The following is a 17,629-nucleotide window of genomic DNA, read 5'->3' as shown; positions in this document are numbered from 1 at the left end:
CGGATGACAAGGTCAGATCAAGACCATCCTGGCTAACATGGTGAAACCCCATCTCTACTAAAAATACAAAAAATTAGCCAGGCGTGGTGGCACGTGCCTATAGTCCCAGTTACTTGGGAGGCTGAGGCAGGAGAATCGCTTGAACCCGGGAGGTGGAGGTTGCAGTGAGCCGAGATTGTGCCACTGGGCGACAGAATGAGACTCCGTCTTAAAAAAACAAAACAAAACAAAACAAAACAAAAAAAACAAAAAACAAAAAAAAACCTTGGCAGAGGTAGGTCAGGGATTTTCATTCTGGGGCATTTAGGAGACACGACCAACAGTGAATGATTAATAAATGATGAAGAGAGAAAGGGAGGAAGGCAGGAAGAAATGAAGGAAAAGGAAAGGAGCAATTTTTGATTCATTCAACAAAGGCCTATAAATAAAAAGAGAAAGGACAGTCTTCGGGAGCTCACAGCCCTTGGGGGAATCAATAAACAAGCCCTAAAGTTTGAACAACTCAGACAGAAATCAGAGGCAGCTGAGCAGAGCAGGGAGCGCGGAGCAGTACTCCCCTTTCTTCTCAAGAGGAATGGAGCTGGGGGGTCGAGGGGGCAGTCGGGAGCTGTTGGGAGGGAGCCACAAAGATTCTTATGCACCCAGCCAGTCTGACCACGGTAATACAAGGCAGAGTCCTACAGAGCCATATGCCCCTTGGCTATCTTCTTTTTTTTTTTTTTTTTTTTTTTTTTTGAGACAGAGTCTTGCTCTGTCGCCAGGTTGGAGTGCAGTGGCACAATCTCGGCTCACTGCAACCTCCGCCTTTTGGGTTCAAGCGATTCTCCTGCCTCAGCCTCCTGAGTAGCTGGGATTACAGGTGTGTGCCACCACGCCCAGCTAATTTTTGTATTTTTAGTAGAGACGGGGTTTCACCGTGTTGGACAGAATGGTCTCGATCTCTTGACCTCATGATCTGTCTGCCTCGGCCTCCCAAAGTGCTGGGATTACAGGCACGAGCCACCATGCCTAGACTGCCCCTTGGATATCTTCCTATGCAGCCTTTAATATAACCAACTAGGGAAATTGGTTTTATTTAAGTGGAACTTATTTAATAAAAATATCTCCATTCTGGGAGTGGAAACTTAAATCTATGTGACTTGGTTTTTTCATATGACTAGGAATGATTGGGAGCACCTGTTTGATGAGGTAGCCGTGCTGGCAGTCGGAGGAGCCACAACAGAGTTGGGTGGGGCGGAGTGCTGGCATTTAACAGCAGCTAACAGCGTGAGGGCCGGCTACACACCTGGCTCAGTGCAGGGCACTGAGCACAGAGAGATGCATAAGCATGGATGGCACAGCAGAACCCAGGCGAAAGGAGCTTTGGGAGTTGGGAGGCACCAGCCGGCGGGTTATCTGCCTGGGCCTGGGAGAGACAAGAGGCTGGAGACGTGGCAGGGACAAGGAGCTCAAGACGCTCTCCTGCCTTTTTGTCTTGGGCTGACCCTGTTCCCTCTTTTCAGAGACAAAGGGGAAAACATTTATATTGTCAAAATATAAAAAGAGTTGTTAAATGGTGAAAGGCTAAGAGAGCCTTTGTAAGCAGGAAATAAGGTGGACTAACATATTTATGGAGAGTGTGCTTCTTTAATGAAAGTAACAAATTACACACTTCCTCAGGAAAAACAGAATTGTAACCGTTTCTTCAGGCACATGTGAAAAGAAAGGAAGGAAGGAAGAGTTAGTATCCTGTATCTTTTCTATTCCAAATTATGATGAGGTCAATTCAAAGTCCTTGTACATAAAGATGAGTCATTTCAGTACAGACTCTTTGGGTCTAATTTACATTTCAGAATTTAAAAAGCTGGTTTCAGTGTTGTTGGTCAGCAATATTAGCTTTCTAAGAGTAACTGAATTTTTTTCTAGGAAGTCTCATCTTCTCCAATGCTTTATTCCTTCCTCTCAATATATTTTAACCTCATGTTTGCTGGTGTGGAAAGCAGCTGAAAGGCATGTAGAATAATTTGAGTGCCTCATCCTTCAGAATAGGCAAGAAATTCCCTTTTTGCTGTTTTCCCATTGATGCCAAGGAATTAAATAAAGCAACTGTAATTTGTATGGCTTTGAGTTGTGTCTCTCCTTTCCACATTATTCTAGTCATCCACCATTAGACAAGTGGTTATATACATCCTTGCCAAGATGTAACTTTGCAATCAGATAGTCAGTTCTTCCGAAGTGTCCAGAAGGAGGAATTTCATTTCACTTGGCACAAATGAGGTAAGAACAGTATGACTTGCTCAATAAAAACAGGTACCCAAAATGTTTTTTATTCTACCACTCCCACCCTCCCTCGTGGATTATTAATTAGTTTAGGGGAACTGAATGCACCCTTGGTTCCAACAGCTTAATGAGCTACCCCATGAGGGCACCTGTAATATGTCTCAAGAGCTCAGAAACATCCTGGTTTCAGAATCCTCTGACACACAGAAAAATACATCAACAATTTGTAGTTATTTTCCCACCAAAATGAAGGTGCTTTTTTTCAACACAGCAAACCTAAAGAGTCTGTACTGAAATGACTCATCTTTATGTACAAGGACTTTGGACTGACCTCATCATAATTTGGAATAGAAGAGACACAGGATACTAACTCTTCCTTCCTTTCCTTCTTTTCACACATGCCTGAAGAAACAAAGGAAAGAAGAAAAAAGGAATCTATTTCTGGTATATAAATTTAGTTTTCAGGGTGGAAAATCAGAATATTGTGTAGGGCAACAATGATTCTGGTTATCCAAATATTAACTTTCTTCCTCCTTTCTATGATAGAATGACTAAGGTAACCATGAATGTAAGAATTAATTAATAATTTTCAGTCACTATGTGGGCATTCTAATTATTATCTCATAAGTAAAGAAGCCAAGGTGGCTGGGCACTGTGGCTCACACCTGTAATCCCACCACTTTGGGAGGCCGAGGCAGGCGGATCACGAGGTCAGGCGTTCAAGACCAACCTGGTCAAGATGGTGAAACCCCTGTTTCTACTAAAAATACAAAAATCAGCCAGGCGCGGTGGCAGGCGCCTGTAATCCCAGTTATTCAGGAGGTTGAGGCAGGAGAATCGCTTGAACCCAGGAGGCGGACATTCCAGTGAGCTGAGATTGCACCACTGCACTCCAGCCTGGGTGACAGAACAAGCCTCTGTTTCAGAAAAAAAAAAAAAAAACCCAAGGCAAAGGAAAACAGTGAATTATATGTACCTTTCTGAAGGAAGTAATTGATAATCACAAAAATACTTTCAACCACAGTTCAATATTACCTTCTTGGAATAGGCAGTGCACATTTGTACAACAGTAGGCATGTCTTGTAGCCAAATGAGAGATGTGTCCTTCCTCTTGTAACCTAATACAGGTTGGAGTTGTCTGACTCATTCAGATCTGGGTTACCGTTCTCCCATCTCTTAGCCTCTGTGGCTCAGAAATCAAACAGTGCTCTATTTTCTTTCAAACACATTCTGAGACTCTGCCCTTTTTGTATTAGGCTTAAATCAAAGCTACTGCTCTTAACCAGGGACAACTTTGTCCATTGGTGACATTCGGCAATGTCTGGAGACATTTTTGGTTGTTGCAGTTGGGCCAGGGGTGAGGTGGTGGGGGTGTGGGGGGTGCGGGAGGAAGAGCAGGACACTGCTGCTGGCATCTAGTAGGATGTGACCACGGATGCAGTTAATTATTCAGGGTGCAGGACAGCCCACACGACGACTATCCAGCCCAAAATGTCAACAGTGCCAAGGCTGAGAAACTCTGCATTAGAGAAAAGCATTTCCCAATAAGTTTGTTTTTTCATTCAACTATTCAACAAATATTGATTGAGCATCTATAATGCACTATAAAGAAGAAAAACAGTCACTGCCCTCTGGGTCAGACAATCAAAGAAGGGAAGTAACACATACACACACACACACACACACACACACCAAGATCACTGCAGCTATATGTTGTAGTATAGAGTGTGGTACATGTTGTGAAGGAAATCAGTGGATAACAACAGAGAGTGAACCAGGAGGTGCTTTAGGTAATATGGTCATGAAAGACCTTCCTGAGGAGGTTACTTGCTTTGGGTAGCAAGTAACAGAAACCCCAATTCAAGTTGGCTTAAGTGGTGAGGAAAGGTATGGCTGGCATAACTTAAATCTAGAGGTAGGGTGGGTCTCAAGACTGACTTCAGCCCTAGGCTCCAACTTAATTTTCTTAGTTCTATCCACTTCCATGTGTCATTTCCTTTTCAGGATGATAGTAAGGTTGTTGTAATGGTTCTGGGCCTCATCACCTCACACAACAGCACCTGGAGGAAGAAGAAGATGGAGGGAGTGGAAGGAAAGGGATGGAAAGGGGCAGAGAAATACCCTCATACCCAGGCATTCTAAACCATAGCCCTGAAAGTCACCCTGATTGGGCTGCCTAGGTCACCTGACCATCCCGGAACCAACGACTGTGGCCAAGGGGAATAGGATGTGCTGATTGGCCTAAGCCAAACAGTGACCACCCTCCGCATTCGGGCTGGCACCAGCTTCTCCTTAACTGGACAAAAACTGGGTGTACTTTGGGGAAGGGTAATGTGCTTACTGGGTGGGCATTCAGAAACCTTCTCTACAGATGGTGAAGAATTCAATAGAGCCTTGAAGGATGAGGAACTGGCCTAGCCAGGAGCCTGAGGGAAGAATTTTCTAGGCAGGGGAATAAAGGAACACCTTGATGTGGGGTAGGGGGCCAGTGTGCCTGAGCACGGTGTTCCAGTGGGAAAGTGGCTCACAGTGAGTTTGGGGGCAGACATGAACATTTTCCTACACATTGAGTTTTTGTCTGCCACATTTATTACAAAATATGATCCTTTTTAGGCTAAAAGAAACATCATTTTACATATCTTTTCCATGTCCTACCAGACAAAACATACTTACCTTATTTCTAGGTGTACCTTTTTATAAGTCTCTGCTCCCTGCATGATTTCCCCATGCATTCTTATTTTTAGATGATCATTCTATTATAACTTAAAATAAGGACAAAATATGTTTTAGCAGAACCAATTAAGGTTTAAAGGATACATTTTCAGGTTAATATATAAGAAGAAAACAAAAATCTTTTGGTAAGCAAATATTGAAAAAGGTTCAAACGGACAAGATTTCAGATAATTGAGTATTCATGATGCCCCAGCATTGCAGAGAAGTGACAAAACACATCTTGATTTAGAACAAGTTTTATACTACTTCTGTAACCCTCCAGCCCCTGGCATTATGCTGGTTATAGAGAAGACTGCCATACTGGTTGATACCAGAAATTCAAAGTCATATGCACTTTCATGTATATTACTCTATCTGCATATCCCCTCCTTTGCCCATCTCTTTCTCCTTTCAAGGAAGCCTGGCATAGTTTTTTATATCTACTGCATATTATCTCTTTGAATGGCATTTTTGTTTGGGCTTTTCTTAATTTTGCATTTTTGTTTTATTGTTCTTTGGAAGTGGTCTGTTTCTGCTTCCAATTTTGAGGTCCTTGTTATTCTCTAAAACAAATATGGAATGAAACCTAATAATTGGATTCATAATTACATAACAAGGATTTGTAGGGATTGTCATCATTTGGTCCAAGTCTCATTTTAAAATTTCTGACATTACAACAGTAAGTGTGATAAATTCTACGTGTAATAAAAATATATAAACATATAAAGTAATAAAATATAATAAAGTGATAAAAGTGAATTTTTTTAATAGTCTTGCTATATTGCCTGGGCAGGACTTCAACTCCTGGGCTGAAGCAACCCACATGCCTCAGCCTCCCATGTAGCTGGTACTAGAGGCATGAGCCACTGCACCTAGCTAGGAATTATTTTTTTATTTTTAGAGACAGACTCTTGTTCTGTTGCCCAGGCTGCAGTGCAGTGGAGTGATCATAGTTCACTGCAGCCTCAAACTCCTGGGCTCAGGTGATCCTCCTGCCTTGGACTCCCAAAGTGCTGGGATTACAGATGTGAGCCGCCATCCATGCCTGGCCCAGCTAAGAATTTCAATTAGATAATAAATATGGTAGATTTTACAACCTCTTATCACTTACCTGTTGTGCTGAATAATTAAGGCGAATCGATTAAATAAAAGGGGGCCTACACCATGACTACACAACACATCCACAGCAGTACAAGATTAAAGTTTGTACTGACTTTCACTGAATGATATTACTTCTATTACTACAATTTATCAAATACCACCATACCATGTTTTATTTATATCTAATCCTTCCAAAATCCTAGCAAAAATAGGTATTACTTCCATTTTACAGTCGAGGAAACAGAGGGCAAAGAGGAATTTGACAAAGATGACAGACTTTATATGTTTATGTTTACATGTTTAGTGCTTTATATAGTTTCCATCATTACATAAACACCATGAGGTGGAATACAGAAAGGCTTAGTAATTATCGCAAGATCACACAGCTCACAAATAAGAATAGCTAGGATTCAAGCCCATGATGTCTGACTCCAGGAGGCCTGGTGCCCTTACAAGCTGTACTTTATATAAAACATCTTAGTAGAGTGCCAAGGATTTGAACCTGACCCAAATCTGTCTGGCTCCAAAGACTGAGAACTGTTCATGTCTCCTCTTCGTACGGCAGTTAAAATGTGGGAAGCAGACCAAATAATCTCAAAGGTTCTTTCTGTTCAAAATTGCTATGTCTCCATGGATTTTATTATAAGGTTTTGATATGTAAGAAAAAGTTGGTGGGCGGGGGGTGGGGACAGAAACCAAGTTTTTGGGATGCATAACAAAAATAACTTATAGTTACAGCTAACTATATGTCCAAATTTAAGAACACAACAACCCCGTGATAACTATTATTGCTCCCATTTTAAAGGTGAGTTAACTGAAGCATGTTAAGTAAGCCACCTAAGTGGCAGGAAAACTAGCAAAAGCACATACAATTTACATGTAATGTAAACCTGGGCCTTTCGCCTTGCCTCTGACTTAACCAACTTGTTTTGATAGACAAGGAGGAATTCCCATACTCTTTATGAGTTAGATTTTTCTAACTTTAGGTTACAACTCCTTATTCAATTACACGCTTATCCAATAACATATTTGAACTGTGCTTATACTTCCACATGCCTGACATAAGGTAAACTCAGGGATCAGAAGCAAACTTAAAAAGACACAAAAGGGTATAAAAGACCTGATAAGTTATCAGCAACACAGTTCCACCTTTTCTTACACTGTCTCTTTACTGAACAAAAGTTAACGGGGACATCGCTTCTGAGGGAAAGAAACAAAAGCTGCTTCAGATCAAACAAGAAGCAAAACTTACACACAGTACCAATTTATGGCTAGGAGTGGCAGGGTAGAACAGCGTCGGCTTAAATCAGACCTATTAAAAATAAGCAGAAAGTGATACCGTGGACAGCCTGCCAAATGACGTCACAACTAAAAATCGATTTCTTAAAAAAAAAAAAACACCTGACATTTTACTCCACAAGAGATCATCCTGCTGCCTGATGAATACAAGAACACTTAACACAACCCCTTTGCTTTTATTATAAGCGGTTTAAACTGGTGTTCCTTCTCCTAAGTCGTAACGCACCAGTTGTCGGGGTAATCCAGACAATAACAGAAGTGAATACAAAACAAACGAACAAAATGACGCTTATTGCCAGGGAACCCGCGCAAAAGCGCCAGACAGAACCCTACCCAGCCTCTCTCGCGAGTCCCAGAAGACAAAGCCGGGTCCCAGCAAGCACTGCGGCCAGGACTACACATCCCAGCATGCAAGGCGCACACTTCTCCCAGCGGGACTACGATTCCCAACATGCTCTCCGGACAGCTGGCCGGCCTCCCCACCATCCCGGTGTCTGGGGTCTCTGCAAAAATGGGGTCTGTCTCCGCCCGCCCAGCCTCCCTTTAGCGTTAAGGATCGGACACCACCTCCCGGTAGTAAATTGTGACTATTCCGAGTTTTGGGAGTCATTCTTCGTTGCCTGTTTTATTAGGGCAGCAAAACGCCTGTGGCTAGGGCGGGAGTGGGCGGAGGCAGGTTTGAGCCAATGGCACGGGAGCGGCCCTGTCGCTGCCATGGCAACGGCGGCCGTTCTCGGGGGACCGGCTGCCCATTGGGTGGAATCTTTCCAGAAGGCTCGAGAAGAAGGAAGCGGAAGTGGCACGTGGAGGGGCCGGTGGAGGCGCCGGTGAGTAAATGCCGCAGATTCTGGAAAGTTCTGATCAGTGCGATACATAAGGCTGAGGAAGTGGGACCTCCCCTTTTGGGTCGGTAGTTCAGCGTCGGCGCCGGTGTGCGAACCGCGGCAGAGTGAGGCAGGCAACCCGAGGTGCGGAGCGACCCGCGGAGGCTGAGCCCCGCTTTCTCCCAGGGTTTCTTATCAGTCAGCCGCCGCTGTCCCCGGGGGAGTAGGACGCTCCTGACAGGCCGCGGCTGTCTGTGTGTCCTTCTGAGTGTCAGAGGAGCGGCCAGACCCCGCGGGCCGGAGCAGAACGCGGCCAGGGCAGAAAGCGGCGGCAGGAGAAGCAGGCAGGGGGCCGGAGGACGCAGACCGAGACCCGAGGCGGAGGCGGACCGCGAGCCGGCCATGTCGGTGGTGGGGTTGGACGTGGGCTCGCAGAGCTGCTACATCGCGGTAGCCCGGGCCGGGGGCATCGAGACCATCGCCAATGAGTTCAGCGACCGGTGCACCCCGTAAGTGGGAGTCTGCGAGGGTGGATGGGAGGAGGTTCTGGGCCCTTAGTGTGGGGACCCAAGATCTCGGGCTGGCTGTACGGATGACCGCGGCAAACGGAGGCGTTTGGGCAGCGGCGCACCCCTCCGTGGAACTAGGGACCAGCGACCCGGCCAGAGGAGGGATGGGGGGCTTGCCATCACAAATTGGAGAAGGGATTGTCTCAGGGATTCACGGGGGTGAGAGGAGTCCCAGAGTCGAGACTCTAAGGGTCATCGCCTTGTGCGGGCTTCCTATTGGGGGTTTTCAAAACCTACTGGGGGTCGGGCTGCGGCAAAGCCCGCGACTTCGCTCCCTTTTCTTGGCAGGCTGCAGCCTGCGCCTTCCGCGGCCGCCCCCGTATCCCCACCCGGCCTCTCTGAGCTGGCTGAGCCGCCTCCAGCTTGTCCTCCTCCCTTCGCGCATATCTTTGCGCACCGCGGAGCCGGGCTGCCGGGCTTTTTCTTCCGCATTGTGAATCTCGAAATGAACTGGAAGCTTCCAGAGCTTGTGTCGCTGCTTGTCCAGTGAGCAGGCGGATTGTTGTTAGCGACCACGGAAGCAGTCCTATGAAAGATTAGCCCACCTCTTTTTACCCAGTCTCTTCGTTGCTAACATTGTTGGCCTTAACGCCCGGGATCATTGTCGAAAGATGTAAACGTCCTTTTTTTTTGCTCTTTGCCATTCATGAGGAATTGTAAACCGTATTTTTAAAATTAATTTTGCACAATTTATTTAAAAGAGAATAAAAATTGCATACTTTTGTGCTAGGACGCCACAAGAGGATGGATGTCGTCACTGAACTAAATATTCTATAGGAGCATAGGGTGGGCAAAGGGCAACATTTTAAAAAGCAAGTTTCGTGAAGGGATATTTTCGGACGAGAATATATACAAACATCTGCATGTGCATTGATGAAAACAAATGCTTTCATCTCAAGGAAAATACTGTACCTATTAATTTTTTTCAAATGTCCCAAGCTCAGGATGAAAAGTGCAAAATGAAAACATTGAACCTAAAGGTAGAATGACTGGGGTAATACAATTATTTGGGTGCTGAGAACGTTTATGAAAGTTGAGTGGAAAATCTGAGGCAAAATATTTGGCAATGTTAGTAACGTTAGGAAGACTGTTCTGAGCAACCTGTACGTCTACCCCTGCAGATCTAAGTTTGTGTTTGGTTAAGGTTTTTTAATTGGAGTTTAGTAAGAAAGAAAACAGTATTTCAGGCTTATATGCCTAGATACAGTTTATACTTTGTTCTGGTTGATCCAATAAAACAAAGAAAAGCTTTTCGGAGAAGAGAGTGGGAAAAAAAATTGTGTTATACAGGGACTACTGTGTGAAATCAAAGACAACAGGTATGGCCCTGAAAAATGTGAACTGAGGGCAGTATTGGAGTTCCCCTTAATATGTTTGTTAAACTATAACTGTGGTGGATTCTATTGTATCAGCTACTAATTGTTATTTAGTATAATTAATTTGATTCTCCCTTAGGAAAATGAGTAGATCCATTCTGCAAGTGTATGGTTATTCAGAGCTTACAGTGATGCTCTGATTTTGACGGTTTCTTGTCTAGCTTCTGCTTGGACACTTCTCTGGGTTTTAGGATGCTATTTTATTTAACACTTGCTCAGATAATGTAGTTTGAGAATGTTTCTATTATAGCAAATTTAAACTTCAGGGTGGTACTTAATGCCCTCAGTATTTTCCCGTTTTGCTCATCTCGTTTACCATTACTCCTACCTAAGCAGGTAGGAGTAACTCACCCAAAATTAGATTATATTTGAATTAGTAATCCAGAATTAGATAACTCCTCTAATCCAAAACCTAATTCACTTACCTTCTTCTCACAAGACTTTTTGAGCTAGTCTCTGCTCTGTTATTGTGCGGTTCCATTTCCATGGTGGCTGAGAAGGTTGTCTCACAGTTATAAGTCACTTTGCATCTCTTCAAAACAGATTTGATGTAACTGATTAGTCACTCATTTCCCTCGACATTTATATTCTGTTTTGCCATGGTACTTGTTGTGCATCATTTTTTTCTTTCTCCGGCAGAATCTCCCAGATGGGAACCTCTTTGTGCTCTTTAAACTTCAGAGGTGTAACTTGGGTTCATTTGCTTGCGTTTGCATAAAAACTTTTGATTCCTAAAGAAGCCGGTGGTATATCAGAACAAAAGTCGGTATGACAATGACATTTAGATTTGTACAGAGTTGGTGACTGAAAGGTAGAGTCACATCCTATTTTTTGTTAGTCGTGTGTAGGGTCAAATTAATAATACCGTTAACGTATTTAAAACATTTTCAAAGTTAATGTTCGGTTCATAATAACTGGAACCTGGAGAATTCCTGAGCCATGAGCAGAGGTTTTTGGGGTAGTAGAACTGCCACCTAGGTTGGATCTCAGAGCAGCAATTAAGTGGAAGCCCCCTTTGAGTATCTGATGAAAGCTATAGACCTTAAAATTGTGCTATGCTTGTTCCCTATCCCCTAATGGGTAGGACATTTATGTTAGAATTTTTCTCTTATCAGTTTAAAATATCAACATTTATGCTTTTTAATATTTTTGGAATATATTTTTTTCTAGGTCAGTCATATCATTTGGATCAAAAAATAGAACAATCGGAGTTGCAGCCAAAAATCAGGTATGTTCTTTAAGAGAATTCGGATCACTTTTTAAGGGGGGAGTTTTTAAAAGGAAAATCTCAAGAGACATACAAGAGGGTAAAGTGTGCCTAAGTTTATGTATTTTTGAGTTTTAAAAATGTAATTCAAGTATTCTTTATGAACCTTCAGATGATGACACTCTTTCCTTTCTGTTCCCTTTCCCTTGTTTTGTTAAGATCGACTTTAACTTTCTAATCTGCCATCCTTAACTTTTTTTTTTTTTTTTTTTTTTGAGACAGAGTCTCGCTCTGTTACCCAGGCTAGAGTGCAGTGGCGCGATCTCGGCTCACTGCAACCTCCGCCTCCCGGGTTAAAGCGATTCTCCTGCCTCAGCCTCCTGAGTAGCTGGGATTACAGGCGCGTGTCACCACACCCAGCTAGTTTTTGTATTTTTAGTGGAGATGGGGTTTCACCATGTTGGTCAGACTGATCTCGAACTCCTGAGCTCGTGATCCATCTGTCTCAGCCTCCCAAAGTGCTGGGATTACAGGTGTGAGCCTGCGCCTGGCCTGCTGACTTTAACTTTTAGTAACTTTTTGCTGCCTTTCATTTATCTAATTTTTAGAAATTATAAAAAAGACATTTTAAGTTCTTGTGGAGTTTCTCGTGATACTCATTTAAGAGATTCCTTTTATAGAAGGAACTTCTAAGAAGTTATGTGTTTAAAAGCATTTTCAGGTTGCTTAGTAATTAAGGTAGGACTGGGAGAAATTTTTGTCCAGACCTGTGCTGTTTAAAAAATATGGTAGCCATGTACTGTATTGAGCATTTGAAATGTGGCTCGTCTGAATCAAAATGTGAAGTATAAAATACACATGAGATTTTTTACTTTTTAATCAAATTGAAAAGTAGAGTATGGTATCTCATCAATTTTTTTCTGTTGACTACTTATTGAAGTGATAGTTCCTAAAATATATTGGCCTAAGTTAATTGAAATTAATCTAATCCCTTACCAGTTTTTAACGTGGCTGCTACAAAATTTTATGTAGGTAGCTCTCCTTTATGACTTACATATAATTCTGTTGAACAGCACTGATCTAGACAGACCCCTTGGAGGTGGAGAGAAAAACAGTAAAAGATACGTGAAATGCTCTTTGAGAGGCTCTTTGAAATAAAAAACATTTTTCTAAATACAGAAAATAGATTGCTAAGAAGGAAAATTTTGGACTAGATTGAGTACTGCATTGTATATTATGGAATGTATTTAGTACTGACCTATTAAAAAATCAGGTCAGATTTGAAAACAAAAATATCTCTTAAAATGCTTATGTTTAATAAGAAATTGGCACTTTATCAAACTTACGAATCTGCTTTCATTAGAAAATGGTTTCATGTTTTCTAATCCTTTGAATATGTAGGTTGGATTTAACTTTATTTCCTTGTTACATTGGAAGAGAGAGATAACTAAAAGGGGTGAAAAAGGAAAGGAGAAATAGGCACACTCAAAATATGTTCAAAAGGATAGTGGGACTTTAGTTGTAACAATCCTTTAAATGTGCCCATTGAGGATATTGATAGCCTAGACCTAAAATTCTGTTGCATCCTTGTGATTACGTGAGAAGAATCTGTTGAGACTCATATTTGGCCAGTATACTACTAGACATACTTCATTTCAGTTTTAGACACATGAGGAATTTTAAGACCTAAACTTGCTTGAATTCTATATTGTTTGAAAACTAGTACTGCCAAGCTAACTGTATTCTTCCCTTTATTCAAAAAACTAGGTAAGAGAAAAAGTAAATAATAGACTGTTTTGGTATTTTTAAGCTAATAATTTCAGAAGTCTTAGTTTTCAATCTTACAGTTATTTCTTGTTTCAAATGAGGTACCCTTGAGTGAAATGTGCTCTGAAGTGGGGCTTTTCAATCTAGAGTTTACCTAAAATATTTGACCAAAACGGTGGATTAAAAAAACACCATCTTTTACAACAGTTTAACAAACGTGCGCCAGTTGTGTAAGATAGCAGTTCAATGTCTTGTTTTTAAAAACCATGGCTCTCAAGTCTTCAGAATACGCACATGCAGTTGAAAACATTAGGTCACTTAGAAACTTTTTGAATTACTCTTCTGTCTTCTACTTTTTGGTGTAGATAACTAGCATTTCATGCTATTGCTAGGAAAGGTAGCGATCCATGCATTTTCTGGCACAGAGTGTTTATCCTGGCCGCTTAGCAATTTATTAGACTATAAAAATTAACTTTAATTTTTTTTTTTTTTTTTTTGAGAATGAGTTTCACCCTTGTTACCCAAGCTAGAGTGCAATGGCGCTATCTTGGCTCACTGCAACTTCTGCCTCCCAGGTTCCAGCGATTCTCCTGCCTCAGCCTCTCAATTAGCTGGGATTACAGGCATGTGCTGCCATGCCCAGCTATAAAAATTAACTTTTTTTTTTGTTTTGAGACGGAGTCTCGCTCTGTCGCCCAGGCTGGAGTGCAGTGACACAATCTTGGCTCACTGCAAGCTCCGCCTTCCGGGTTCACGCCATTCTCCTGCCTCAGCCTCCCGAGTAGCTGGGACTACAGGTGCCCGCAACCACGCCCGGCTAGTTTTTTGTATTTTTAGTAGAGACGGGGTTTCACCGTGTTAGCCAGGATGGTCTCCATCTCCTGACCTCGTGATCCACCCGCCTTGGCCTCCCAAAGTGCTGGGATTACAGGCGTGAGCCACGGCACCTGGCCAAAAATTAACTTTTTTAAACAAAATTATAATTTGGCTATAGTGCTACTAGATCTATTCATTCATTGGGTATAAAACTTCACAAGTTTAGCAGGGAAAAAAAGGAATGAAACAGTGATAAAATTCTAGTGTGTTTGTTCAGAGCTTTAGTGATAGTTTTCACTGTCTTTGAGTTTATCTTGCAGATTTTGAAATCTTTAAAGTCTGTCGTCACACTATTTTGCCTCTTGTTCCCTCTTGCTGCTTACCTTCTGGCATTTTCTATAGGAGAAGAAAAAAGTATAAATAAAATCTGTTCATAGATGGGAAATTCAGTGAAATTGATGGGCCTCAGGGCAACTTATGTGCACTCATAGGATTGGTTTGAGTTGTAAAGTGAATAAATAAAATTACTAAAATTACTGGTAGGTGGTGAAATTAAAGAAAAAAATTAAAATCTCAAACTTCTTTTTGCAGCAAATCACTCATGCAAACAATACGGTGTCTAACTTCAAAAGATTTCATGGCCGAGCATTCAATGACCCCTTCATTCAAAAGGAGAAGGAAAACTTGAGTTACGATTTGGTTCCATTGAAAAATGGTGGAGTTGGAATAAAGGTAATATAATTGAGCAACCTTAGAAAAATACCAACTTATTAATACTTAAAAATACGAACTTATTTGAGTTATTACTTAAATTTCTTAATTACACCAGGTGGTCTTTTTGTTCTTTTTTTATTCAGCTCCTTTTAAAGTATAGTAGATAGATGCTAAATTGTCTTTGAAAATTATTCAAATGGTAGTATATATGCTATAACTTAATTTGTGTTTCTTCTGACTTTTTGGCAATTGTAAAATTTAGGTTTATTTGATGTTGGGAAAAAAATCGACATTGTGTTCATGTATCAAACAAAAGTCTGTTCTGAGACAGCCCAGTTGCATTTGTTTGGAGAGCAATAGTGTAGTAACACCAGGAATCTTTTTTTAAACTTGCAGAGGTATTCCTGTCTTGTGATCAACACACAATAATATTTATCCTAGTGATTCATCTCTTCAGTTAGAGTGGAAATTTACTACCTTCTTTAATGTTTTGACTTAGATTTTGGATGGGGTATATCTGCCCTAGCTTTCTTCCGCTCCTCTTCATCTTTAGGTAGAAGTTCTTTCTTCCTTTTTCTTTTTTTCTCTTTTCCTTTCTCTCCCCCTTCCCTCTTTCCCCTTCCCTTTTTCCTCCTTTTCTTCCTTCTTCCCAAAACAACTACAACAATAAAATAAAGATTTTGTGGAAGGGAATGTGTGCTAATTTTTGGAAGTTAAATATTGGCATGTAGCTTAAAGTACTACAATGTTTAAAACATTTTTTCCCTTCAATATAGGTAATGTACATGGGTGAAGAACATCTATTTAGTGTGGAGCAGATAACAGCCATGTTGTTGACTAAGCTGAAGGAAACTGCTGAAAACAGCCTCAAGAAACCAGTAACAGATTGTGTTATTTCAGTAAGTATAATTCAGCAAGGCAGTGTGTTTTATTTCATTTTTGCGTTCTTTGTATTACTTTTAAGTATGAAATGTGGGAAAGCTGTTCTTCAGTTACTAGAGATCATGTTCTACTGGACTGTATTAACATGTGTTCCAGAGCATTACAAAGTAGATTTGAGTGATATTTTTAGCCAGAAGCGGCAGAGGTTCTTGACTGGAAATCAAAATCTCTTGTGAGGCTTTTTGAAAATACAGATTTTGACTGGTTCCATTTGTGAGTATTCTAATACAGTTAGTTGCTGCACTATCAGGCTTGTACATTTAACACAGGAGCTTTTCACAGGTGAAAGAATTCTACCCTCCGTTGAGAAACCAGTGTATTAGGAGTTTTAAAACGTAGCTTACCAGTAGTGACAAAACCTAAATTTTTAACACTAGCAAGCCTGTTACCTTCAGTGGACAATTACTAGTTAGACTATCAAAGGGTACTTGAAATGGACAAAAGTCATCTTTTATTTGGACACCAAAAAGGTAAATTCTGCTCACCCAGGTGTCTTGGGTCACTTCTTGATAGGTTGTGGGGTATGCTTTTGGACTTAAATACAGCATGGTCTTTGCTCTATAGTATGAGCAATGTGGCCGGCTGAGATCATTCAGCAACAAGCCTTTATGAATGAATGAGGCAGAAGGGCTAACATTTCTCCTGTTGTCCTTGCAAGATGGGAAGTGTTTTAATCTCTGGCAAAATTAAAGAATTAAGTTATAAGTCAGTGGCTTCTCCCTCCCCACTCTCTCCCTTCCTTTTTTTTTGCCACATTTTTTTTCCCCCTGGTGAGCTGAGAAACTTATGGACGAAGTGTTCTCATTTGAAAGGTGAGCAGAGATCCACCTTTGCTCTTGCTCATGTCTCTCTCTCAAGCATCTACAAATATTTTGGACAACTTTGAAAAATCACTGTACTAAACTTTCTCTTAGGTACTTTGCACTTAAATGATTCTACGAATGTGTTGTTACTTTTTTTCCTGAATAGTATTCTGAAGTGCTGCACTAGAAGGCAGTCAAAAAAGAATTACAACTAGAATAGCTCAAGTGAGTGCTGTAAGAAACCTCAGCCCTTGGGTTGTTTTTACTCTTAGGAAAATTGAAAGGCTTTGCCAAAAAGTGATTTTGTAATCTTAACAGGTTGACTGAATTAAAGAGCGCCTCAGTGAATAAGCAGAACTGAAAGGGTGGTGGCATATGTTAGAATTAGCTCTTTAAGTTCCTGTAGTTTTTACCTATAGTTTAATTATGTTGAACATTAAATGTTGACCTAGCATAATTTCCTAATGCCAGTAGAAACTTACAACTAGTTTGGAAGCAGATTTGATCTGCTTTAATTTCAAGTTTTCTCTTAGATTTATGTAACTTTGAATATGTCTTATGAAACTCCTGATTAATTTTTATTTCAGCTTGAACTTGGTTATAAGAAAGACTATTTTGATCCTGTAATTTTGGGACAGCCTTTTCAAAAGTAGTTACTGTTTCTGAAGGTTAAGGAGCTGGCAGAAAACTAAAGCCCTATTTCTGTTTCGTGACTTGGCGAGGCACCTACTTAGCTGGACTGTTGTGAATTTATAAGTGGTTTGTGAGGAATTTCTAAGTATATTTTGTGTTCTAGATAATTCAAAATTTTTTGTTTGTTTGTAGGTCCCCTCCTTCTTTACAGATGCTGAGAGGCGATCTGTATTAGATGCTGCACAGATTGTTGGCCTAAACTGTTTAAGACTTATGAATGACATGACAGCTGGTAAGGAAAAGGCATTTGTGTGGAAGTGAATATACTATCAGAACTAAAGATGTTCTCAGTGCTATATTACTTTCTTATAGATACAGAAACACAGCCTGTTAAAAAGTCAAGTCAGATTTGAAAACAAAAGTCTACCTCTTAAAATGCTTATGGTTAATGAGAAATTGGTATTTTATCAAACTTATGAATCTGCTTTCATTAGAGAATTCTTTTCATGTTTTTTAATCCTTTGAAAATGTAGGTTGGATTTAGCTTTGTTTCCTTACATTGCATTTATAGTTAGGAAGCAACTTTTCCCACAATCTTAAAATTCTG

At 41.0% G+C, this 17,629-nt stretch overlaps 1 protein-coding gene across 6 annotated transcripts in view; it reads left to right on the top strand.

Annotated features, from left to right (window-relative positions):
• The first annotated feature begins 5,494 nt into the window (after positions 1-5,494).
• HSPH1 (heat shock protein family H (Hsp110) member 1) overlaps positions 5,495-17,629 on the top strand; it is a 28,088-nt gene continuing 15,953 nt past the window's right edge. The window contains exons 1-7 of one of the 6 annotated variants that reach the window (XM_019039757.3): positions 8,058-8,198; positions 8,471-8,546; positions 8,650-8,704; positions 11,311-11,368; positions 14,522-14,662; positions 15,421-15,543; positions 17,215-17,314. In XM_019039757.3, the coding sequence (XP_018895302.1) occupies positions 8,058-8,198; positions 8,471-8,546; positions 8,650-8,704; positions 11,311-11,368; positions 14,522-14,662; positions 15,421-15,543; positions 17,215-17,314 (694 nt within the window). Of the gene's footprint in view, positions 8,705-11,310; positions 11,369-14,521; positions 14,663-15,420; positions 15,544-17,214; positions 17,315-17,629 lie in introns of all 6 variants that reach the window. The other 5 variants (XM_055360349.1, XM_004054341.4, XM_055360348.2 and 2 more) reach the window with 5 other exon arrangements.

Source organism: Gorilla gorilla, chromosome 14 (assembly GCF_029281585.2).
Source record: "Gorilla gorilla gorilla isolate KB3781 chromosome 14, NHGRI_mGorGor1-v2.1_pri, whole genome shotgun sequence".
NCBI lineage: Eukaryota > Metazoa > Chordata > Mammalia > Primates > Hominidae > Gorilla > Gorilla gorilla.
This window is presented reverse-complemented; position numbering and strand designations above follow the sequence as displayed.